This window comes from Felis catus, chromosome F2 (assembly GCF_018350175.1).
Source record: "Felis catus isolate Fca126 chromosome F2, F.catus_Fca126_mat1.0, whole genome shotgun sequence".
Classification (NCBI taxonomy): Eukaryota; Metazoa; Chordata; class Mammalia; order Carnivora; family Felidae; genus Felis; species Felis catus.
Genome location: NC_058385.1, coordinates 63,785,542 through 63,811,889, shown reverse-complemented (window position 1 = coordinate 63,811,889; position 26,348 = coordinate 63,785,542). Strand labels below are relative to the sequence as shown.

The following is a 26,348-nucleotide window of genomic DNA, read 5'->3' as shown; positions in this document are numbered from 1 at the left end:
CTACCTGTCCGCAGGGGCTGTGCTCCAGGCCAGCTGCTCCAGACAAGATGCAGAACTGAACCTTCCCCCTCCACCACTGCCCCAGAGTGCTTAATAAAAGCTTTTCAGTGGATCACAAAAAAAACCCCAACAACCCTGAATTAGTATAAATCAGCCTAGTCTAAACTTGTTTATTAATTTGGTATTATGAGACTAATTTTCTGGATAAAATGTATTTACTTATTAAAAAATGTATTTAATATTTACTACATATCAGGCGCTGTTCCGGGCAACCAGGAACATACAGCGTTCTTGCATTCCAGCTGCTTAATTTCTCAGTGAGGGGGAAAAAAATCTAACAAGATAACATAAATTCAGATTTTTTAAAATCTTTATTTTTGAGAGAGAGAGAGACAAACAGGGCATGAGCAGGGGAGGGGCAGAGAGAGAGGGAGACACAGAATCCAAAGCAGGCCCCAGGTTCTCAGCTGTAAGCATAGAGCCCGATGCGGGGCTTGAACTCATGGACCATGAGATCACAACCTGAGCCAAAGTCACCTAACCAACTGAGCCACCCAGGCACCCCGAATTCAGATTTTTTTTTAAAGTGCTTTATAAAAATAAACAGATTCAGGGGGCACCTGAGTGGCTCAGTCAGTTAAGCATCTGACTCTTGATCTCAGCTCAGGTCTTGATTTCAGGGTTATGAGTTCAAGTCCCACACCAGGCTCTGCACTGGGTGTGGCACCTACTTATAAAAACAAAATAAAACAACAACAAAATAAACAGAATGATATAAAGAGAGTTGTGTATGTGGGGGGGGGGGGAGGTACTACTCTGGTTAACATGACAGGAAATTACAAGTTAAAACTCTTCCTTTTATATCATATTATTCTTTTTGTTCTAATAGCATTCAAATTAGTGACCTAAGTATGGCTTATATAGAAATAGGTACAATGTATTTACGGATAAAAGTATTCACCAACATAGTTAATGAAAATAAAAAAGAGAGAATTGACAGAAACTGCCTTTCTCTGCCAGATAAACTCCTATTCACCCTTCAAAACCCAGGTCACACTTCACCACTTCATGCAGCTTTTCCAACAGTCCTCAGATGGGACTCATTATCTGCCCCTCTTCACTGTCTCTGCATTTGCACATGCTTTGCTGTATTCGCAGTGCTGGACTCATACGATTTGTTTCCATTTCTGCCTCTCTGACGTGACTGAACTCATTGAGAGATGAGAAATTTGCATCTTATCTTTCCATCTCCTTTGTCTGGCTCCGCTTTTGGCATGAAGTACATCAGTGAATGGGAACTACATTGAATTGTGTTGTTAAAAAGGAAGACCTCTTCTCACATAATTTATACCTCTGGCAAAGCACTAGAAAAAAATGAACGACGACAGCCCAAACGTGGTCTCTCCTCCCACCCTGGTGCTCTATCACGCTGGGAAAGTTACTCGGGGATCAGGGATATTGTATCAGGTTTGTCTGACTTGCTATTTTTCCAATGCTGGAGGCCGAATGAAAGGAGAGCGTGTACTATTTTTACTCATATTATTTGAATATGCACTCAAAAAACTCTCATGATGATTTTCGCTACAACTGGTCAGATTCAGATTCATTTAGTGGCTTCAAATTATTTTTTCTCTGCCGCTAGCAAAATACGTAGCGAGGCCATTCATTAACCGAGACATCTGAAGGAAAACTGTGGTCATAGAACAATTTTTCACTTAAGTCTCTCATGAGGTTAAGTTCAGATTTCCAAACCAAGAGCTCATTTCCAAGACTGGCTTCAGCTGCATCACTGAAGATTTTTTTAAGAGTTAACATTATTGGGGCGCCTGGGTGGCGCAGTCGGTTAAGCGTCCGACTTCAGCCAGGTCACGATCTCGCGGTCCGTGAGCTCGAGCCCCGCGCCGGGCTCTGGGCTGATGGCTCAGAGCCTGGAGCCTGTTTCCGATTCTGTGTCTCCCTCTCTCTCTGCCCCTCGCCCGTTCATGCTCTGTCTCTCTCTGTCCCAAAAATAAATAAACGTTGAAAAAAAAAAATTAAAAAAAAAAAAAAAAAGAGTTAACATTATTTTACCCATGGTTCTAAAAAGGGCTTTTCAGTACATAGGCACATTCTGATTCTGGCAATACTCTTGGGGGTGCCACTGTCATCCTCATTTTTCAGAAGAGAAATTGAGGTTCAGAGAGACAAGCGAATGAATCAGTGGTTTCTGCACAGCCAGGGCTGGCTTCCAGGTCTTCCAAAGGTTTGGTCCATGCTACCACCGCCATAGAAAACGTGCTCACCTACGGCAACATGGATGGCCACTGGTTACCTGTCACATTAATGTTACAAGTTGTCCCTCTAGCAGGTGAGCAACAGAAGCCTCCTGTCAGCTGTGTTTGCTCACATTAATCAGAATGAGCTTAGCACTCATTTAATCCAGTCTTGGCAGAGGCTTACCTTTCAGAGCATCCCTGACAGATGTCTGCCCTATCTACGACAGCACCCCTCCATCATTCTCTTCCTTTATTCTGTTTTTATTATTTGTTTGCGGAACTTCTTACTTCCTAGAAGTTTGTTATTTAGTGGAATGGTTAATTTTATGGGTCAGACTGATGGGTCCGCAGGGTGCCCAGACATTTGGTTGAATGGAACCGAATGTCATTTGGAGTGTGTCTGTAAGGGTGTTTCAGGATGAGATTACCATTTGAATCTACAGCCTGCGTAAAGTACCTTGCCCTCCCCAATGTGGGTGGTCCTCATCCAATGCACTGAAGACCTGAACAGAACAGAAGACTAAGTGAAAGGGAACAACGGGGTGGACTCAAACTGCAACACTGGCTCTTTTGGGACCTGGAACCTAACAGTTTCCCTACTAAAACCTACATTATCAGCTCTCCTGTGTCTCCAGATTGCTGACTGCAGACCTAGGGACTTCTTAGCCTCCCTAAACATGTGAACCAACTCCTTATAATAAATTTATTTATATCTATCTATCCATCCATCTATTTATCTATAGAGAGAGATAAAGAGGGAGAGAGAGACATAGATCTCAATAGGCACTGATATAGATATATAGTTATTTAGTTATTAAACTTAAATATATATAGTTATTTATTGACTGAGGCAAACAGTTGTCATGGTTTCCTTTTTTTACAATAATAAGAAGACTTGTCATTTAGTGACCACTTTCATCAGATGCTTTCTTTGTGTCTTTTCCATTTAAGCCTGATATTCATACTACAAGGTAGGTGTTCTCACTCCATTGAAAAAGAAAGGTTAGAAACTTAGAAAAGTTAAATAATTTGCCCATCATCACACACTGAGCAGCTGGGAAAGCTGAAATTAAAATCCAGGACCAACTCCAAGGGCTGAACCACTTAGCCACTGTGCTATGCAACTCCTTTCACAGAAGAGAAGTATTTGCAAGGAAGGAAGGGGGAAAGGAAGGGAGGACAAAGGAAGGAAGGGAGGGAGGGAGGGCGGGAAAGAATGTCAAACCTTGCCACTAAAAAGAATATGACATCAAAGTCATACTGACTTGTCCTATATCCAACCTGGGATGAATGATACCATGACAATTTGCAGGTATGGAAAGCCCAATCCCTGAACCAGAGCCAAAAGAGCATTTCAACTGTCATTCAGAGCCCTGCATCTTAACAGTTACTGACAATCCCATAAACATCACATTCATTACATTTCTTCTCTGCTCAAAAGCTGTAAGAGACCAGGAGACACTACAGCTGTCTTCAACTATTTAAACGACTGACATACAAAAGGGGGATTAGGAGTGCTCTGTATGCCCACAGGAGACAGATTCAACTCAATTCAAGAAAGAACTTTTGGGGTGCCTGGGTGGCTCGGTCGGTTAAGGGTCTGGCTTCAGCCCAGATCATGATCTCACGGTCCATGGGTTTGAGCCCCGTGTCAGGCTCTGTGCTGACGGCTGAGAGCCTGGAGCCTGCTTCAGATTCTGTATCTCCCTCTCTCTCTGCCTCTCTTGCATTCGTGCTCTGTCTCTGTCATTCAAAAATAAATAAACGTTAAAAAAAATTTTAAATAGGGGCGCCTGGGTGGCTCAGTCGGTTGAGCGTCCAACTTCGGCTCAGGTCATGATCTCACGGTTCGTGAGTTCAAGCCCCGTATCAGGCTCTGTGCTGACAGCTCAGAGCCTGGAACCTGCTTCGGATTCTGTGTCTCCCTCTCTCTCTCTGTCCCTCCTCCGATTGTTCATCCTCCCCCCACCCCACACACACACACCTCAAAAATAAATAAATGAACTTAAAAAAAAAGAAAGAAAACACTTTCTAACGGTCAAGATTTCCATAGATACTGCCTTGGGAAAGACAGATCCTCCACAGATCTCTGTCAATAAAAGCAGGTGCAGGTCAACCTTCAAAGGCATGACCGAGGAGTCTCAACCAACCTCTCAACTGATTGACCTAAATGGCTCTCAAAGTACCTCCCAATTCTAAATTTTAAGATTATTTCTTCCCTCCCTCACCTACCAAATTAAACCTAAACTATTCATTGTACTCTTCAAAACCTTCCATAATTCAAATCCACTTGACCTATCCATATTTATCTCACTCTTCATCCCAATAAAATTATCCTTCTTTCCCCGCAAAACAGTTCCATCTCTGAGACTTTTGCCTCAATTTTTATCTCTCCACTTGCTCCCCACCATTTCTTCCCACTACCTTCTCCAAGCTTTACTTACCCCAATGCAAAATACATAAAATAGGTTTTACTTCCAGTGAAAATATATGGTCCTTTTAAAATACTTTTATATAGAGTTTACTCTAAAACTTATTTGTACAATTACCTGGTTATTTCCTGATTTTTCCAAGATAATACTGACCCAAGAGAGGCTATTTCACCTTACTATCTTGGTTTAAAAATAAAACTTGCTCAACCTCAGAAGCCAGTGTATTACCTTCTCTTTTATTTTCACCTCTGTAGATAGTACGACATGATTTGGGTATGTGTTTACTTTGGTTGTTGCTTTTCTGAAAAATTGCAATAACTCAATCGTCCCTGTAATTCCGATTCATCCATAAAGAACAGATCCTGACATCTTGCAATTTCTAAGGTCGAAACACCTGCTCAACAGGACTGCAGGTATAGAAATAAGATGTTTAACACAAAATCCTTAGACAAGAAGGAAGGTATCGATCACATGAGTCCAAGCATTCCTAAGGGGGACAGGCTGCCAAATCTATAGCAGTGCCCGTAGTGGTGCCCGATGGAAAAATTGTCTGTGTGTGTGTGTGTGTGTGTGTATAAATTGTGTGTATATATATTTATATATGTGTGTATGTGTGTGTATACACACACATACACACACACACATTACTAGCTCTTAAAAATGAGGACATTTGAAAACTTATTTAAGGAAAAACTATGATTTCTTACCACTGGAGAATTCACAGGCTAAGAATGGTAAAAGTTGCTGGAGGCCAACAGCCCATAGACAAGGTGTCAAAATCCTTCTAAAATGGCTTATTAAGTACTGGGGAGGGGAAGACTAAGAAAACTTGAAGTATATTGAGAGGTGAAGCTCATCCCCCTGCCCTCAGGAAATCTTGTCATTCCGTGTACAGGTATAACGTACGTTGCAGGTGTTCAATGATTATTTTCTGAGTGACTGATTCTGCCTCATGTCTCTCTGAATTCCTGAAAACATGAATTGTAATGCTTCACATCAAGGAGAAAAACAGAAGTCAACTTTCTGCCTTTTTTGTGATAAAAACATTCTTTTCATTAACGCAGTTTTTCTTAATCTTCTCCACAGAATTGTGACTCTCTCCTTGAGTCTCAAAGAAGCCACATCCAAATATTCAACAAATAGTTGTTGATCATGTAAGATACTCTGCTGCATTCTGTATGCTATTTTCTCCTTGAAATCAAGCCATTAAAATAATAATAATAATAATAATAATAATAATAATAATAATAATAATGATAATAATAAATGGAAGGGTACCTGGGTGGCTCAGTTGGCTAAGCGTCCGACTCTTGATTTTGGCTCAGGCCATGATCTCATGGTTTGTGGGATTGAGTCCTGAGTCGGGCTCTGTGCTGACAGAGTGGAGCCTGTTAAGGATTCTCTCTCTCCCTCTCTCTCTTCCCTACCCCTTCTCATTCTCTCTCTCTCTCTCTCTCTCTCTCTCTCTATCTCTCTCTCTCCTCTCCAAATAAATAAATACACTTTTTAAAAAAGGAAATGGAAAATGGGGTAGAACCTGACATTCCTTAAGTGCCCAGGCATGTCATATATGTGCTAGCATTTCATTCTCACAACTAGGCATATGCTTATTTTGACTACTATGCTGCTTTTTCCAGTGAAGAAACTAGGGCTTAGGGAGGTTAATGGAGTAGTCCTCCCTTATCCATGGTCCTCCTTTATCCCTGAGGTCAACTCGGTCTAGGAGAAGACAATCATCTCTCTGAGGTATCATCAGAGGTCAACAACAGCCTATCACTTCATTACACGTCATCCCCTTCCCTTCATCTCACCACGTGGGTGGCCATGCTATCATCACACATTGTCCCAGGAAGAAAATGAGAACAGGACACCAGGGTAATTTGGAGAGAGAAAGAGAGACCACATTCACAGCACTTTTATGACCGTATGTTGTTATAATTGTTCTCTTTTATTAGTAGTTATTGTTGTTGATCTCTTACTGTGCCTAATTTACAAATTAAACTTTATCATAGGTGTGCATATATAGGAAAAAGCATCAGATGTAGAGAGTTCGGTACTGTCTGTGCTTTCGGGCACCCACTGGGGGTATTGTAACGCGTCTCCTGCAGATAAGGGCGCACTGCTGTGTGCCTAAGGTTGCAGACCTAGGTAACAAGCCAGGGAAGATTTTACATCAAGAGATGTTTGACCACAAAGCTTGTGTGCTGTGTTCTAAGTCATAGTGATCTCAGTAAGTAAAAGGGAAAACAAGATGGAAAAAGGAAGGTTCAGTATGGGAAGAAAAAAGTATTCCGATGAAAATGTTTTTTATTTCTTCTCTTAAACCTCAGGCTGGGAAGCAATTCATATCACCTTCTGACGTCTCCTCTGAGCATGTTACACAGACTCCAGAAACCTATGATGTGTCTAATGCCTCGTGCTTCACAGACTATCTTTGCTTGTTCTGTGCTTCCATGAAATGCTACGAAATGCTTAGAGCGAAGTGAGGAGAAACAGGGCCATAATTATATCACAGCTTTTCTATTACACAGTTGTAACAGATCAGGATTTATTTTAAAATTAATACAATAATTCTTTTCTTCCTCAAACACAGGTCACCAGTTTATTGAGCAAGCTGAACTTGCTAAACTTCTCAACCTTTTTCTGAATGAATTAATAAATAAAATTACTTAACATCATTTTTTAAAAAGAGTGGTGTATCTAATATACAAAAAACCCTGAAGAACATACCACAGCACGCAGCTAGTGCTCTGTCATTTAGAAATGGCTTCAACCAGTCCCTTCACCCCTCCTCATTCCGATTTTGTCTCTCAAAGTCTTATCTTTGACTCTGGTCAAAGATTCCCCAACACGATTCAGGGTGTGGCTATCCATTTATGCTCTTCACAATTCTTTATCTTCTATTTGATCACTTCTCAAATCCAGATATTCTCTTTTTCATAGTCTCTCAATCTCTTCTTCTCTCATTTTTAATATTTCTATGACTTTAATAATATTGTTTATTTTATAGTCTGTATGTAATCATTCCACAATTGAAACCCCCGGGATTCTGAGACCACCCTTTCTGTGTCTTCTGATTGTTATTTATAGCACATGGTTTACTTCTATGCTTCACAAGTTTGGATTCTGAGCTCTTTCTTGGCATTGCTGTATCTGTGGCAATCTTTGGAATTTGAGTCATACATATGTGCCTCAAATGTGATTTTGTGTCTCCTTCTGCCAGGTACCCTACTTTTACTAACGCTGAGCAATTTTTTACATTAATCTCTTGAATGGAAGGTTCCCAGAGCATGTGAGGAAGGTAAATTTGAATGCTTAATTTGAACACGGTATGGGCCCATCGTTATGAATTCTCAAGACATTTCCCCCCACTCGGCACAGGCACAGATAGACAGAGGTGCTTCCTCAAATTCTCTCTATGCTTATGAGCAGAGATATTCTAGTCCACCCTAGTGCTGTTGCTGATACACTATATCCACTGTCTAGATAATAGTAATTATAGCAATAACGAGAAAAATGGAGTCAGAGGATAGTGAAGCACAAGAAGGAAAAGGAGGAGGAAGAGGAAGATCTACAGAGCATGCTCTGGGGGTCAGGCACCCTCCTAAATACTTTAACGCATGAATTCCAGCCCACAACCTAACTCCAGTGTCCAGTTTATGAATGGACCCAATCCATTCCCTCTAATCTCTAAGAGTAAAGATGTAGCCAACATTAACCTACACACCCCACCCATTCTCCCGTACTGTGGCTGATCTTCTCACTCCTGCCTTACCAAAATTCACATCCCCACTCCTGTTGAACTGAACTCAGAATCCTGGGTTTGGCAGATCTAAGACCCACAATAACTGGTGGAAAAGGTGTTAACATTTCAAATTTATCTCTTAACAGTGAGCCCGGAAATCATGAAACTATTAATGGGAAATAGGTGGTCCTAGTAATAACATACCTTCAGAACAATCGTGAGCCCTGGCTATTGTTCAACCATAATGATGATACCCAAGGCAAAACTGACTCTTCTCCAAGAGTGCTGAGTCCCTGCCAGACTACATGAGTGGACTGAGGGTAGAATCCTTTCAACTGTGATCACTAGTTAAGTCTCAGTGCCTAACTCAGCGCTCAGCACTAAGGGGTAATCACCAAACCTCCTCTATGCATTTATTGTTAAATCAATAACATAAAAGTTTGGTCTGTGATTATATTGATTCATGCAAATTATACATTGCAATATCAGTAGCAAATACTTATGTAGCACTTACTATGTTCTAGGCACTTCACGCATGCTAACAAATTTAGTCCTCACAACTAAATTTTGGGAGTTGTCATGTTTCAGATTTTAAGAGGTCAAATGTGATTGTAGGAGAAGTAGGATCCATTGAAGGTTTATATATAAGAGCACATCCTATGCAATTCTTTTTTTTTTAAGTTTATTTATTTATTTTGAGAGAGAGAAAGAGAGCATGCATGAGAGAAAGAGTGGGGGAAGGGCAGAGAGAAAGGGAGAGAGAGAATCCCAAGCAGCTCTGCCCTGTCAGTGCAGAGCTCGATGTGGGGCTCTATCTCACAAACGTGACTGGAGCCAAGATCAAGAGTCAGACGCTTAACCAGCTGAGCCACCCAGGTACCCCATCCTATGCAATTCTTATTGAAAATACCAACACAGACCAGCACTCCTCAGAAAAGCGGTAAATTACTCAGTTCATCAAGTGATTCTGTTCCAGCACATTCAAAAGCAAGGAACAGTGATCATTTTATGAAAAGGGCAGGGTAGAAAATATTTTAGTCTTTGCAGGTCCTATGATACTTGTTCTATCTGCTCAACTCTGGTTTTGCAGGAAAGCAGCTATAGACCGTATGTAAAAGATTGAGCATAGCTGTATGCCAATAAACCCTTATACGGTGTAAGAAAACAGAGGATGCACTTGGACTGCGAGCCACAGTTTGCCAATCGTTGGAAGAGTAACTTGTGCTCAGCTCATATTTTTTCCTAAGAAAAAAAAAGACTTTACCTTTATCTTCTCATTGTAAAAAACTTAAAATAATTTTTTTTTTTATTAAAAGAAAACAAAGAGGGTCAGATCCTTTAAAAACCATTAAGAGGGGGGGAAAAACTTTATGTGACTTTTCCTATCTGTTTCATAATCTTTTTCAGTTGGGCTCTGCATTCTTGTTCAAAACACCAAAAATAACTGAAGAAAGCTGTTTGGACAATGGAGAAATAGCTGTTGAGGCAAAAATGCCAATATTATGCTTAAAGGCAAATACCACTTTTGTTTGGGAGTTTGCTTTGGATTATTGAAGAAACGTACAGTAGATTGAAAACACGTAACTATTTCACTGCACAGCAACTTCTGTTAAGGCTCTTAACCTTTGAAACTAAAATTCTAAATTATGTGAAATATGTCTGATTGTATCTCAGCCACTATCAATGTCAACTCTTGTACCAAAAATTGTAGACCATAAATAGAACAAACAGCAACACGGTTCAACGTGAATTCTGGGGCTAGCACATTTAGAAGAGGGGCTATGGCAAGTGGTACATTAACACTTGGGTGGGGAAGGCCTTCTGGTTGCCAGTGGGCCCCATGAACGCTCCTCCTCAATCTCCTGGGAGCCCTAACTCTGGCCTGGACTGTCACCAGTGTTTACAATTTATGTCTTAAGACAATTCTCCACAGCCAGTGCCCTCAGAATCCACACTGTCTCTGCACACACCTCACAGGAGCCCCTGCCTAAAAGAGGAAGCCATCTTTGTTTCCACAAAACTGCTGAGAGTGTTTGCCTTAGCCCACGTCCTGATCACTGCAATAAAGACCTTGAAACAGCTTCTGCCTGACAGTGGGCTAAGGGAAGGTCCTTCCATAATCATGTTTAGTGAGTAAAGCAAATGCTTTGCTGAAGGACCAGTCCTCCAGATGTTCATTTACAGTTATCGAAACATGTGTCCACATTACTCTTACTCTTTCATTGTCCATTTTCCTGTATTTAATTCACTTCATTTAATCCTTGATTTTAGAAGGGCAGGAGGAAGGGGAATCAGGGGAAAAAATGAAGAACTTAGGATATTTAGTAATATCTAGTTATACCTAAATTCTGGGACCAACTCTAATCCATGGATGGAAGATAGATCTCACCTTGAGTGCCATTCTTTAAACACTGCATGGTGAAGAATGCTAAGCTAAAACTCAGCTAAGAGCTTACATGTAGAATCCTCCATAAAAATATTTACAAATCTCTCTTTTCAAAAATGAATAGGAAAGACAAATCCAAAACTAATGAGTTTGGTTACTTAGAATGGGTGAGTAAAGCTAGGTAGATGAAAAAAGGGGACTGATACTTCTTTTGAGTGTTACTTTTTGTATAATTTTTTTTTTTGCTCTTGGAACCACATTAGTGTTTTACATACTCATAAATTAACCTAGCTGTATTAAAAATGAATAACAAAACCACAGTGAATAGGGAAGAAAAGAACTAACCCAAGATCCTTTTGAACACAGATGTTTGTTTTATTGTAGACCCACACTAAAGGCAAATATTGAACTCTAATTAACAGATATTTTTTACAGTGTGTATAGATTAGAAATCCTAAAACGACTTTTATGACTGAGCATATAAGCAGATATATTTAAGATTTTGGGAGCCATGTTTCCCAGATCCCTTGCAAAGGGATTATAAATATGGAAAGGGGAGGGGCTAGAATGAACCCCGTGATATCAGTCTAAAGTAGATACAAGTTGTAGCTTTAAGACAGATGATAGATAAACAGAGGAGTGTGTGTGTGCAGTGCATGTGTACTCTCAGCTAAGAGGACCTAGGAACAATAACAACCTAGAAGCAATGAGCACATCTAGTGCCCACATCTTGGTATCTAAATACCATTCTATGAAAAGAAACCAGAATTTCTTGAATTACTGATTGATTTCAGAGCAGGACAGAAAAAATACAAGAAGACTCTGCAATGTAAGGTTGGTGCCATAAAGTAAGAAAAGCTTAGGGGCACCTGGGTGGCGCAGTCGGTTAAGCGTCCGACTTTGGCCAGCTCACGATCTTGCGGTCTGTGAGTTCGAGCCCCGCATCAGGCTCTGGGCTGATGGCTCAGAGCCTGGAGCCTGCTTCCTATTCTGTGTCTCCCTCTCTCTCTGCCCCTCCCCTGTTCATGCTCTGTCTCTCTCTGTCCCAAAAATAAATAAACGTTGAAAAAAAAAATTAAAAAAAAAAAAAAAAGAAAAGCTTAAAGAATGATAGGCATAGAGCACAGCTTGAAATAGCTCCCACTGAACAAATCTGGAAGAATTTGAGCATCAAAATAAATAATGATAGTAATGGATTTTAATCCATCCCATAAAATAAGAATCCATGAGTCCATTTTGATACAAATAGACAAATATATGTGGGCAAAGGGAAAGATAGCCCTTACAGTAGAAAGCCAGTTAATACATGTAAACAATGGAGTGCGGAAAATTACCATTTTTATAAACACTATAGTAGTAACTGATTGAGGCAAGAATCATCAATGAATGTTAAAACAAGTGGGTAAAAATTTAATGAGAAAAGTAACATATGCATAGTCTCAAAAATCTCTTCTCACAAATTATTTATTATAATGAGAAATATATATCTGATAGATTTCATATCAACCAGGAATTTGCAAGTCAAGAAGTTCAGCTTTAATACTCATATAAGAACAAGACCTTGCATGCATTCTATGTGGGCGGTTGAAATTGATACTTCCCAAGTAAAGGAAGCACCCTCAAAAGGCTATACCCTTAGTGAAATGATGGACTAGAAAAATATCTACTTTCCAGCAAGGGCAATAACAAAGAGTTTGTATTGGCCTAAGCTCTATGTGGAAGAAAAGTGTCTCTCCTATGAATGTGTAACCATGGACAAATTCTGAGTGTTCTAAGACAAGAAATTAACATAAATAGTTACTACCTAAGGGTACCTCTCTGGAAAGGCACACCCCTAAACCATACTGTGAAGAATTCCCACAAATGAGCTCACAAACCAATGTGACACATCAAACAAGAAAACAAGCACCATGAATGAAAACCAGCATAAAAAAAGAAAAGAAGAATTTAGCTCCAAAATACTTTAGATAATATAATTACTGGGCTCAGAATATAAAAGAAATATTTTTGAAATGTTGTAATAATTCGGGGTGCCTGGGTGGTTCAGTCAGTTAAGAGTCTGACAGTTGGTTTCAGCTCAGGTCATGATCTCATGATTCATGGGTTCAAGCCCTGCATTGGGCTCTGGGCTGGTGGTGCAGAGCCTGCTTGGGATTCTCTCTTTCCCTCTGTCTCTGCCCCTCCCTTGCTCATTCTCTCTCTCTGTCTCAAAATAAACTTACAAAAATTTTTTTAAAGAAATATTGTAATAATTTTTAAAGCACTAAAATAGAACAAACTACCATAAAAATTATTAGCAAATTTATTAAAGAACTAAATACAATTTCTAGAAATGAAAGATTTATTCATTGGAAAGTACACATTAAAAAGCAGATTTGAAAAAGGAAAAGAGATAATTAGTGCACTAATAGAAAGGCAAAGGAAGTTATCCAAAATGTCACTGATAAAGTCACAGAGGTAGAAAATATGAAAATGAAGAGATATAGATCATTGGAGGAGACTATGATAAATCTAATTTAAATACAGAGAAAGAGAGGAGAGAAAAAGGAATAGATAACTGAGAAAAAAATATTTGAAGCGCTAAACGTTAAGTAGTTTTCAAAGCTGGTGAAAGATAGAGCTCTTAGTTCTGGGAGCACAAAGAAATCTGAAACTAGGTTATTATAGTGAAACAATAGAACACCAAAGAAAAAGGGTAGAATGTCTGAAAGGCATCTGGAGAGAAAAGAGAAACTACCTGAAAAGGAATAATATTTAGACTAACAACAGGCTTGTCAAAAACAGGAGCCAGAAGATAGTGACACATCTTCTAAATAACTGGAGACGACAGCTAATCTTTCAACACCAAGTGGGAGGTGAACATATTTTTATATGAATAAAATTGAGTTTACCAACAGAGATCCTCTCTCTGTATCAGAGATACAAGATGGAATGATGAGCAAATAAATTCATAAACATGGGAAATCTTGATATCTGAACAAACCCTGACTGTTAAAATAATAATTATTTTACACTGCATACTTCATGAGGCAAAAAAAGAAGCTAAATTTAATGTATCTGCCTTGAGTGGTGTAAAATACAGGAGATGGATAGTTGAAGTTAAAGTATTACAGAATTTTGTATTGGTTAGGAAAGAGTAAAGATAAGGATTAGTTGTAGCTTTTGATTTTATATGTATGTTAAAATTTAATTATAACCATACAAAAAATACAAAAAGGACCAGCAGAGGGGAAAAATGTATTTAAAAAAAATAACAAGAAAAAAATTGGAGGCACTCAGGTGGCTCTGTCAATTGAGTGTCCGACTCTTGATTTCGGTTCCGGTCATGATCTCACAGTTTGTGAGTTCGAGCCCCATGTTGAGCTCTGTGCTGACGGCTCAGAGCCTGGAGCCTGCTTCAGATTCTGTGTCTCCCTCTCTCTCTGCCCCTCTCCTGCTTGCTCTCTCTCTCTCTCTCTCTCAAAAATCAATAAACATTAAAAAAAAAAGGAAAGAATTTAGTATAACCAGTATGAATCACTCAAACTTAAGGCAAAGGCAGGCTTTGAATTCAGGCAGGTAAATGGCATGCTGATGCAATTTGCCACTAGGCTGTCATACCTCCTATATGCAGTCACATGGAAAGTTTTGTCAATGTACAGAATAAGAAATACAATATGGCAGGCTCTGCATATGTGTCTGTATATTCACAGAAAAGTGACTGAAAAGTCATATGCCAAAGCATGAAAATAAGCACTGAGTGTTTATTGCTGGGTGACAATATTTTTTATCCATTAGTATTCTACATTTTTAGTAGACCATTTACGCATCTTTGCATTCAGTGAATCTTTACTTAGATGCCTGTTATGTATCAGAAATTACTAGATACTCAGTTCTAGATACTGAGGAGTGAGTGAGGAGCAAAAACAGACAAATCGTTGTTCTCTCAGATCTTACAGTCTAGTGGAAAAGACATTCAAATTATAAGTAAATATTAAAAAAAACCAAATTATAAGTAAATATAAAATGCTATGAAGGAAAGCTAGTTGTTGTATGAGGGCATGTGAAGGAGGAGATCAAACTGAGCTTTGCAGGAAGAAGAGGACGTATTTAAGCAGCATAGTGATGGGGAGAGTATCTCATGCAGACAGTGCAGCAGAGAGAGACCAGATCTTTAAAGGATCTGAAAGAGAGTCAGCAGGGCTAGAAAGCAGTGAGCTGTTAGATGAGGAAGGAGAGGAAGATACAGGTAGGTTCCAAGGGTAGGCAGGGCTTGGAGGTCTAGTTAAAAATTCTGGCCTGTATCCTAAGAGCAGTTGGAAGCCACTGAGTGGGTTTTAAGATGTGTGTGGGGAGAGCATAAGTTCAGATTTGTTTTTGAAAAGATTGCTCAAACTTCTGGGTAGAAAACAAATAGAGATTTTGCTAAATAATCCTGTACACCAGAAAAGAAATGGCAATTGACATGGAAAGAAATGAACAGATTCTGTCAGTATTTCAATAAAAAAAAAATCCACAAGAACCTGGTGATGTACTAAAAGATGGAGAGGAAGTGAGAGAAAAGTGCTGACAGTTTCTACAAGTGAGGAAGGCAGGAGTGACATGGGGATGAAGGAGAGTTCCATATCAGATCTGCACTCTTCTGATGGGGCGACGGCCAGGTATGTGTGTATTGCTTGTGTTATTAAAACTCAACTGCCAAAATAGGCAAACAAAAAAAATAATCTGACCTTCTTCTGGTGGAGATGGTTTGTTCCCGTTTCCTTTATCCACAATCTTGACTCTGGGTTTTGGATCCTTTCTTTTTTCCAAATCTTTAACTGGAAGGAAAGTAGAAACACAGCAACATGTTATGTTAATGTCTGAAAGAAAATATTCAGTGAGTTTTACTAAAACCTTTGCAAGTATTGAGAGTATTAAGTAGAAATTAGCTCCATGGTAGAACGCCACTCCCAAAGATTAGAACTGCTATTTTATTTTAACCTTGTCATGGGAAGGTGTGGAAAACACCTAAGGAATTACTTTGGTCAAGGACTCATTATGGACAGCTGTATCTAATAAATTCAACCTTTCATCAACTGCTATGAAATCAGCATGATTATTCCCATTTTGTACATGAGGGAACAAAGGACTAAGTAATTAAAACATATTCCATAAAACCAGAAAGTGTTGGCTCAGGATTCAAGCCAAGTCTTCTGGTCTCTGAACAAGGTCAGTGAGTTGGCCTTTGTTCTAGGAAGATCATGTCCAGAAATATCTTCATTTGGAGTTGGGCTATCTGCGATAGAAGGTGGAGAATCCAAAATAATTTCCTTTCAAACTTAAAAAAAAGTGTCCCTACTAATAAATAGTATTTCTTTGTCAATTTCAGTATAAAATTAATACTGAATTAATTAATACATCTGTACCAATCTACTCCCTCATAGCTTCACTTTCCACTGCTTGAAACTCCACAGCCATTTCCTGCTATTGGTTGGCACGTTCACTTGCTTGAGTCAGTCAAGACCACCACCAATGGCGATGGTTTCTGCACAAATAAAACCCCCACGAAAAGGCAGAAGCTATCTTATGATGAGATACTTCATTTAATTGTTGCATTCACTTCAAAGAAATCAGCAAATTTATTGCACCGTGGACTATGGAGGGGAAGGAATGATTTTCTCTGAACCATTATTCCTGCTTTCTCTAAGGTGTTATTTTCTCTAAGGTGTTATTCCATTAATGCTATCGCTATCATTCCCTCCTCTCCTCCTCTTCTTTCTACTGGCTTCCATCCCTTTGCTTGAAAGAGTTTGAGACTTGCCAACTGCCAAAGTCATGTTGCTCTAGTTCTGTTATTTGTTTCCTTAGAAACCTTCCTTGGCTTTCTGGTACCCTAGAGGTTAAATTCCAAGATTAAAAATAAAAATAAAAATAAGAGTACAAGATGCCTTGATCCTGCTATTCCCACTGAACCTTTAATTTTCTAAATCCTTTTTTTTTTTAGACCTCACTCTCTGGCTTTTTTATGAGTCTTAGCCACTTTGGAACACCCCCTTCTGTAAATTCTTCTCCTTGTGAGTTTTTACCAAGGCACTATCCTGGATTTTCTTGTACGCCTCAGACCCCTCCTTTACATTCTCATTTTTTGGCTCCTTTTTCTGTTTTCCATTCCTGAAACATGATCATATACTAAAGTTGCCTTGCATCTCCGTACAGCCCACCTACGCTCTTATCATCCCACAAGTGTAATGCTCACCCTCCTGTGGAAATTTTCCAAATCTACATCTTCAACCCCACCCACCCATAGGCCATGGCCTCAAATTGCTTACATTCTGTAAAAGAAGGCTGCAACTTTAATGAGAGAACAATTGTGCCGAGTAGTGATAGAAGCAGAAATAGATCTGGCAAAGAATAATTCCAGAGGTGGAGACTCATGGAAACTTCACAGAGAAGGTGACATTTAAGCCAGACTTGGAAAGATGAAAAGATGAACACAATTTTGTAGGCAGAGATTAACAAAATGTCATTCCAAAATGACAGGAAAATGGTAGCCAAAAAGAAAGTTTGCCAAATAGAGCCATAAACCATTCTGATCTCTATCTCTATCTCTATCTCTATCTCTATCTCTATCTCTATCTCTATCTCCATCTATATCATCTATATCTATCTATCTATCTACAGCAGTCATCTTTCAATTTTGCCCTTAGGTTACATATAAGATGTAATACATATGTCATACCAAGCTGCTGTCTTCCTCATGCAGGAGGCAGACTAAATTGGAAAACAGACTGTCATAAGCAAAGTGGCATTAATCGTAACAACAGCAACCTTGCCCCTAGTATGTGCTGAAGTGAGTTAATCCACACAGTAATAGGCATATATCATTACTCCCATTTGCTGAAAACTGAGGCCATGCTTGATTTGCTTGGCCAAATATACACACCAAATCAGACATGCTTTTCTATCTTCAAACTCCAAATATTGTTTCTCATGCTTCCCTGTGTTCAGAAGATGGACTCATGAGGACCTCAAGTCTCTACACTAATTATAAACCCATATGCACAGCATTTGTCTGGATCATCATTTTCTTGGACCCAACCATGAAAGTCTTCCAGGGAGGGGAGACCAGACTGATAGCTCCATTTCACAAGGAGCAAAACAAAAAAGAAAACCAACCAAAGCTATTTTAATTTCATTGTTACACACTTTTATTTGGGAAGAACTAATCCCTCCAGCTTGACAATAAAACCAATGCAGCTAAGAAATATATATGCTTCCATATAAGTGATCCCACTAGTCTTAGTTAGACTGTCTCACTAAGATTATTTCAGTTTAAGCAAGCTGAAAACTACATTTCCTTCTTTTAAAATGTTTATTTATTTTGAGAGAGAGAGAGAGAGAGAGAGAGAGAGAGAGAGAGAGAGAGAGAGAGATTGAGTGCATGAGCAGGCAAGGAGCAGAAAGAGAGGGAGAGAGAGAATCTCAAGCAGGCTCTGCGCTGTCAGTGCTGAGCCTGATGTGGGGCTCGATCCCAGAATCTTGAGATCATGATCTGAGCCAAAATCAGGAGTCAGACACTCAACTGACTGAGTCATCCAGGGACCCCTAACTGCATTTCCTTTTGTGTTTTGAGTAAATAGCTATTGGGAAAGCCTTTTAAGGTCACCTGTTTCTTATGCTGCTCGATCAGTGAACTACCTGAAATAATCAGTTGCAATAACTTCAGCCTAAAATAAATGTCTCCTTGTCTTTTTACTGCTTCTCACAAATTTTAAGAAGTGTTATTTTGCTTACTCGGAATGTCGAAGGCCAGAAACTGAAGTACAGTGCCATAAAGGGAGACAGAGGCTGATTTATATGGAATAACATAAAAACCTTTTCCAGAGGCTCCAGACAATGTGAATCTCAAAAGAATGGCATGTTGAAACATCTCCCTGTCCTATTGACAGGTGGATTTACCAAATGTCTTTATTCAGAAGTTTTAAGAGGTAGCTGGATGGGGCGCCTGGGTGGCGCAGTCGGTTAAGCGTCCGACTTCAGCCAGGTCACGATCTCGCGGTCCGTGAGTTCGAGCCCCGCGTCGGGCTCTGGGCTGATGGCTCGGAGCCTGGAGCCTGTTTCCGATTCTGTGTCTCCCTCTCTCTCTGCCCCTCCCCCGTTCATGCTCTGTCTCTCTCTGTCCCAAAAATAATAAACGTTGGAAAAAAAAATTAAAAAAAAAAAAAAAGAGGTAGCTGGTTTAAAAAGTTTTTTTTTAATTAAAAAAAAATCACAAAATACATGTCTAAAACATTACTTAGAAGAGGAAGAAAAAAAAAAAAGGAAAGAGGGGCAGAAAATCCAGATAGAACACTGCTACACACAGAATTCTAGAAACCACAGCCTCCCAGATTTGTGGATTAATCTAATGGCATGATTTTAAAAGCTATTGTTATTTGAAATGTCTAGATTTGCTTCAAAATTAGGGCAGAGTGGTGGGGTAGGGGGATAATACATGAAACAAGACTGGCCATGAATGGCTCACTGCTGAAGTGACTGATGGATGGATACTTAGGGATTTATTATACTATCCTGATTTTTAAAATGTTTAAAATTATCCTTTAATAAGTTGGATTTTTTAAAGAGTCTATATTAACAATGAAGTAACACAGAAAGTTAAGTAGGACAGGCCTCTTCTGTTTGCATTCACCATACACAAAACTTTCCCGTCCACATTTAAACGGCCCCTCCCAGGAAGAGGGAATTGCTGTGGTCTCTTATCATGAGAATATAAGGTCACAGGGGAAGGGATCTGCCATGTTCCCAGTGCCTAAAATAGGGCTTGACACTTAGTAGTCATGCAGTATATATTTGGTAAATAAAAAAAAACAGTGAATGAATGAATGAATGAATGAATGAATGAGTATCTTCCTGAAAGAAGAATCACTGTCTGTATGAACAACTTTTCAACTCAGTATAAGGAGGGGCGCCTGGGTGGCTTGGTCGGTTAAGCGTCTGACTTTGGCTCAGGTCATGATCTCATGGTCCGTGGGTTTGAGTCCTGCGTTGGGCTCTGTGCTGACAGCTCAGGGCCTGGAGCCTGTTTCAGATTCTGTGTCTCCCTCTCTCTCTGCCCCTCCCCTGTTCATGCTTTGTCTCTCTCTGTCTCAAAGATGAATAAACGTTAAAAAAAAAAAATTAAAAAAAAAATAAACTCAGTATAAGGAAAGGCTTTCTAATGCAGACACGGATTGGGCTACCTCGGAGCTTTCTCTCCTGCTTAGAATATCTCTGCAGGCCCTGCCTTTCCCTGTCTGCCCAACTTACTATTTGAGAACCGTCTCAAATACGAAGCCATCCCCCATCCATTCTCATCCTAGCCCATTATTGGGGCAGAGAGATCACCTCCCTTCACAGAGCCCTGAATGTATGTCTCTAGCCAATACTTACCATATTCACAAATCTGTTTGTCATAGGACTTGGCACATAACAGGCCGATGATAAAAATCAGCTGATTAATTATTAGAAAAAGTTAAATTCCTTATTGTATAGACTGTTTACATAGAGGCTGGACTGGCATTTGCTAGGGATACTTATAAAGAAGGTACAGGCATCATCTATTGAGTCACTCAGTAAGTATTTATTGAGCACCTGCTATGTGCTAGGTAGATGAGTTGTCTGGGTAAGGTTCAGGGAACAGTATCAGGAAAAGCATTTGAAAAGTAAAAATTAGGGGCACCTGGGTGGCTCAGTTGCTTAAGCTTCTGACTTTGGCTCAGGTCATGATCTCGTGGTTCATGGGTTCGAGCCCCACCTCGGGCTCTGTGCTGACAGCTCAGAGCCTGGAGCCTGCTTTGGATTCTGTGTCTCCCTCTCTCTCTGCCCCTCTCCTGCTCATGCTCTCTCTCTCTCTCTCAAAAATAAACAAACATTAAAAAAAAAGTCCGATGTAACTTTAAAAAAAGTAAAAATTAACAGATTTAAGTAGGCGTGCAGTGAAATGGGTAAAGGGAGAAGCAGAGGTGCATCAGTGACAGGAACTCATGGAAGATTGTACTAAAATGCTTTTCAAGATCTCCTCAAATCAAAACAATCCAATTTTAACCTGTTACAATGTTTACCATAGGCAAACTCAGAGCTGGAACAGAGTCCCATGCTGACACTTTCAGAACTGTAAATACGTACTTCTGAATTGGCCTTGGGCTGGCTTGCTTTCTTTGTCTTTATTGTATGCAATAATTTGAACTGTATAATTCTGGTCTGGCATAAGACCTTGAATAATTGCTTTAGTTGCAGTGTTCTGGAGATTCAATTGATTGGTTTTTCCACCTATAATAAAACAGAAAGATAAATCAGTACTAAGAAACAGGTTAACTGTATACATTAAGAAAATTTATTAATCAAACAATCAAGACATTTAAAAATATATACGATGGTGCATATGTACATTGCACTTAACTTTAATATATTGTTCCTTCTCATTCTTAGCTCTCCTCTTTGTATAACTTAAACAGTTGTCTAAATAGGACAAAACACATTCAGAAAAATCATTCATCACAATGCATTATTGCTTTTATATGCTAGGGAAAGTCATAGTACAGGATCAGAAGACAGTAAGCCCTTCCCATCAGATATATTCTTCAAGGAAAGAATTCCACTTAAAAGTGCAGGGAAAGGTACGGGCAGACTGAATGTCATTGTCTACAGTGGAATTTTTGCTATAGTCTCTCTAAACTGAGTCAGAGCATCCCTGAAGCACTAGCGATTTAATTATCTCAGATCTGAGCATAACTGGCTCAGGATGTTGATGGAACCAATCATTGCCTGGCTACTTAAAAGTTAGCTTGGTTCATGAAAAGATTTCAAACCTCCATGATCTCTCCATTAAATTAGACTAACATCTAAGGCTTTCTTGGAAATACTGTTGATTAAATATTCAACTTTTATGCAAAATTCCAAAGATAGATTTCTTTTCTGATTTCTAATAGCACTTACTAAGTCTGAGAAAGGAGAAATGTAAAACCTCTGCCTCACTAACACTAATAGCAAAAAGCATCTGAAATTTGCTGAATGAATTAAACATAACACAGATTATAATAAATTTTAATCATATTCTCATAAAACTAATGATGTTATGTCTGAAATCTGAAACCTTTCTCTTGCCGAAACCCATTTCTTTAAATGCATTTATGTCCGAGATGTTAAACCTGGTTTCACAAAGTTCTATTGCTTAAAACTCATCTCCTACAAATACTTACAAATAAATCTTTCTTAATGTGTGCATCACTAAAAAAAAAAAAAAAGTGTCTTAGGATACTTTGTATTAGAGCCCCACTCTGAGAGGCATAGGGTGTATTATTTTACTAAAGGCCTTGAGAATCTTGCAATAAAAAAGCTTTAAACTCTTTAAGACAGGAGTTCTTAACTTTATTTGACCATTAAACCATTAGGTTGTATTAAGAGCTGTAGCATCTTTCAGATTACCATGGACCATGCTTTGGGAAAGACTGATATAAACAATACTTGGAACATCTCTTGCAGTGTTCAAATGTCTACATTTTGTGTCTAGACGTGTTTATTACTCTCTTTATTTACGCTGTTTATGTTTTATCAAGGAGATACCAGAGTGTCGACACTGTGTTATTGGCTTGGGTCACGGCAGCAAGGACATGGGGTCACTGGAAAAAATGTAACGAGTATTCATGAAGAAATCATTTGCTTTCATTCTCAATTTTTAGTTTGTCTCTGGAGGTGTTTAAGCAAGAGCTGGAGGTCTGCTTTGTGGGTATGTTGTGGTGGAGGGGATTGAAAGATCTGGCTAAGCTTTGGTTCCAAAGCTACACGAGTCACTTCCAAGACTCCTTGATTCCTTTATGACACCTACGTGAGGTACTCAATAGTTTAGTATTATCATCAATTAATCAGGTAGTTAAAACACTGATAACCTGAAGGAACAAAAAAAAAAAAAAGAATAACCTTTCAAGATCCAATATGGGGAATTCTCAGAGGTACCGCAAATTGGAAACTTGTATTTTGACCTTTAAAGTCATGATGTTTAAGAATCTCTTTAACTTGAATTTCCCATGATGACTTATTTTAGAATGTAAACTGCATTTTCAGAAGTCAAAGTTATTTCAAAAGTGGGCCATGCTTCAAAATGAAAATTCTGAACCAGGCTTCAGAATGAAATACCGTTTTCTGCAAGTGAGTCACTTCTGTGGGCCACCATCGGAAAAGTTGGCATCGGTAACACTGAACCAAGAATCATTCTAAGGAGCCTATGGGTAATATTTGTTAATAGAAGAAGGTTCCTTTTTAGTAGTGGCCGAGCAAGAAACCAGGTGTTTCATCTGCTTGTTTTAAATCCACCACTGGGTAAAATGTCCACAACTATGAACAACAGAGCATCTGTTGACCTCATTAAATGAGTTGCAGAAAGGTGTCTAACAGCAAGGAGTCCAGGTTCTTATAAATCTCTTTATCACCAATAAAGAAGAAAAAATTATACTTATGCAAATATATATTATACAGATGTGTTATATGAAATATTTGTTACGTACTATGTGAAAATGTATCCTAGGAGAGGAACTGAGGTCTGAGAGACGTACTCAAGATCATCTTTAAATCAATCATGGGTTAATATGATTGAGCTCCTACTATTTGTCAGTCACTCTTTTAAGTGCTTGGCATTTATAAATTAATTTAGTCCTTACAACAAGTGCTTCCCAAATTTAATACGCATAGGAATCCTCTGTGAGTCTTGGTAAAAATTAGATGCCAGTTCAGTAAGTGGGGGGTGGGGACCAACAGTCTGCATTTGCTCTCAACTGATGCTTCTGCTGCTGATTCCCAGAGCACATTTTGAGTTCCAAGCCTTACAACAACTCCACGAGGTGGGTACTAATGCTGTTTGTGCATGTTGTGTAAGAAGAAACTGAGGAACTGAGAGACTGAATAACTTGCCCACATGACATCTTACGCCCCACAGAACCAAGTTCTAAAAGCAAGCAGTCTGTTTTCTTGATCCCTTCTTTGTCTCCATGACCACCATGTGGCAGTGGAGATTCCTCCACATACTGTGTATTATTTTAGTTGATCAGATGTGTACAGTAAAAACATAAAATAGAAGAAAAAAGTCAACCAAAATTTAATGTATAAAAATTTACATAACTACTTTATCTTCATGATCAATAAATTTAACTTTTGTCTTTCCTGTTTTAACTTATCACTTATTTTTATAATGTATACTTAGTTTTTATAATTTTAATGTGTAATTGCTGAATAATATACTATCAAGTTAATTAATCATAATTTGCTCAGCTGGTCACAGCCGTCGGCCTTCCAGATGTATTGGATTTTTTTTTAAGTGTCAACACACCAAAAATATTCATCCTATGTCAAAACAGAAGTGAAGATTTTAATCTGGGAACTTCTCCTGCGGAGAATTATGGTGAGCTCAATAGTGACTCTTTAGACTTTAGGAACATTATTAGCAACATTATTTCCTTGATTAGAGGGTGAGATTTCAAGTTCAAATATTAAATTAAAAAGAAAACTTTCAAAAAATCCTCTTACAAATGACTTTAAAGCAACACTCAGTATTTCACATTTTTAGTTATCTATGTGTAAAAAGTTGCTAATACTCCACAAAATACAAACAGCTCTATTTTACCTGAAGCTGGAGTCACAAGAAGTTTGTATCCACCAAATTTTCCCCTTGGAGCCTTCCATGAAATCTGTATACTGTCCTGAGATAATACATTATATCGTAACCTTGTGGGTGGAGCCACTGAAAAAGAAAAACAAAAAATTGCTTAAGTATTGAAACATTTAAGTTTCCATTAGTTAAACTGAAGAGTCAAAGTAATGAAATCAAAATATATGACTTCATCAACCTCAAAATATGCTCTTTCTATAACCCCATTAATGAATTGATCAGTTTGCACAATGATACAAACCCAAGAGTATCTGTTTCTTAAGAGATAAGCATTTGTCAAATAGTATTGACTTTACGACAAAAAACTGTGACTTAGGGTTAAAATTTAATAATCTGGTCGACTTTAAACTGAAGGCAATCTTGCAAAATGTGTTCATTATGTTACAAACATTGTGTGTGTGTGTGTGTGTCCCTACTTGGAACATGTGAGCTTTTATAATCTACTCTCCTGGGGCCTGTTTTATGCCTTCAGGTTTTTTACTTTAGTAATCCAATATATTTTATGATAAGGTCATTTAAGAAGGCTATCATGGACATATTAGAGTAATAAGATCTTCATTTAAAAACATCTGAGAAAGAGATTAAAAGGGACCAAAATAAAAAAGACCAATAAAAGATAATTATGTTTTATAAACTTTGATCCATTCTTGAAATTTGGCGGATTTGTATCTTTTGGCAAGATCCATAGCACATGGTCATGACTCATCCCAGTGTATTTAATCTTTTCTGATAGTTCACACAATGGGTACGTCTATATTACTTTTTACGTATGTCATTCAAACTTCAAAACATGTTTTTGGAACCCTACTATCAGTGTCCCAGAATTTCAAAAGAAATCCTTTAAGAAGAAGATTTTAATGATATAATATCAAAATTAGTTTGTCAAAAAAGAAAAGTTAATGTGTAACAGAAAAGTTAGCACTTACTACCCATTTTTATGCCCTGCTTTTCTTTCTTGCTTGAGAAAACACAGAGAGGGGGAGGAAATAAACATTCTCTTTCACAGGGATGTAGCATGACATGGAGTTTGGACACAAATTTGATTCTAGTTCTGTCACTTATTAGATAAAGAACCTTGAGCAAGTGATTGTTTTCTTCCAAAGCCTTATTTTTAGAAAAGGTGACAGCAATACTTTCTGCACAACATAGATGGCAATAGACAATAGGATAATGGATACAATGTATTATAATAGGTGGTCAGTAAATGTTTGCTCCTCTTGCCCTCACTTCAACTAATGGGTGATCTCAAAAGCTCACTGGATTCTCACAAAAAATACACAGCTATCCCAACTTTACATATAAAGGAACCAAAGAGAAGCTAGAGATGTGTCCAAGTTTACATACTGGTGAATGACAAGCTCTGACCCCAAGCAAAATGCTCTGTTTCTTTGGCAGAAGAGCCATATTAAGAAGGCACCCTTTATTGAGCTAGGTGAATGAGTGATTTACCTCTCTACAAACTATCCACTCATTCAAAATCAATGAGCAGTGAAGGACACAATCAAGAATAGTTATTCTCTGGGGTGCCTGGGTGGCTCAGTTGGTTAAGTGTCCAACTTCAGCTCAGATCATGATCTCACGGTTCACGAGTTCAAGCCCCACATCGGACTCTGTGCTGACAGCTCAGAGCCTGGAGCCTGTTTCAGAGTCTGTGTCTCCCTCTCTCTCTGCCCCTGCCCCACTCATGCTCTGTCTCTCTCTTGAAAATAAATAAAACCATTAAAATTTTTTTAAAAAGAATAATTATTCTCTTCCTGTTGTCCTTTACTGCCTCTTAGCAGATAATGCTAGCCATACAAAACAAAAACATTAGCTTACCATTCTCAATTTGACATGAATGGAAGAGTTTACATTTCTCTGGTTTATGGGATAA

General features: G+C 38.7%; 1 protein-coding gene across 5 annotated transcripts in view; it reads right to left on the bottom strand.

Annotated features, from left to right (window-relative positions):
* COL14A1 (collagen type XIV alpha 1 chain) overlaps positions 1-26,348 on the bottom strand; it is a 216,241-nt gene that overhangs the window by 168,738 nt on the left and 21,155 nt on the right. For all 5 annotated transcript variants that reach the window (XM_006943361.4, XM_006943363.5, XM_006943360.4 and 2 more), the window contains exons 3-5: positions 24,431-24,547; positions 20,944-21,087; positions 15,528-15,617 (exon numbers count right to left, since the gene is read on the bottom strand). In XM_006943361.4, the coding sequence (XP_006943423.2) occupies positions 15,528-15,617; positions 20,944-21,087; positions 24,431-24,547 (351 nt within the window). The remainder of the gene's footprint in view (positions 1-15,527; positions 15,618-20,943; positions 21,088-24,430; positions 24,548-26,348) is intronic.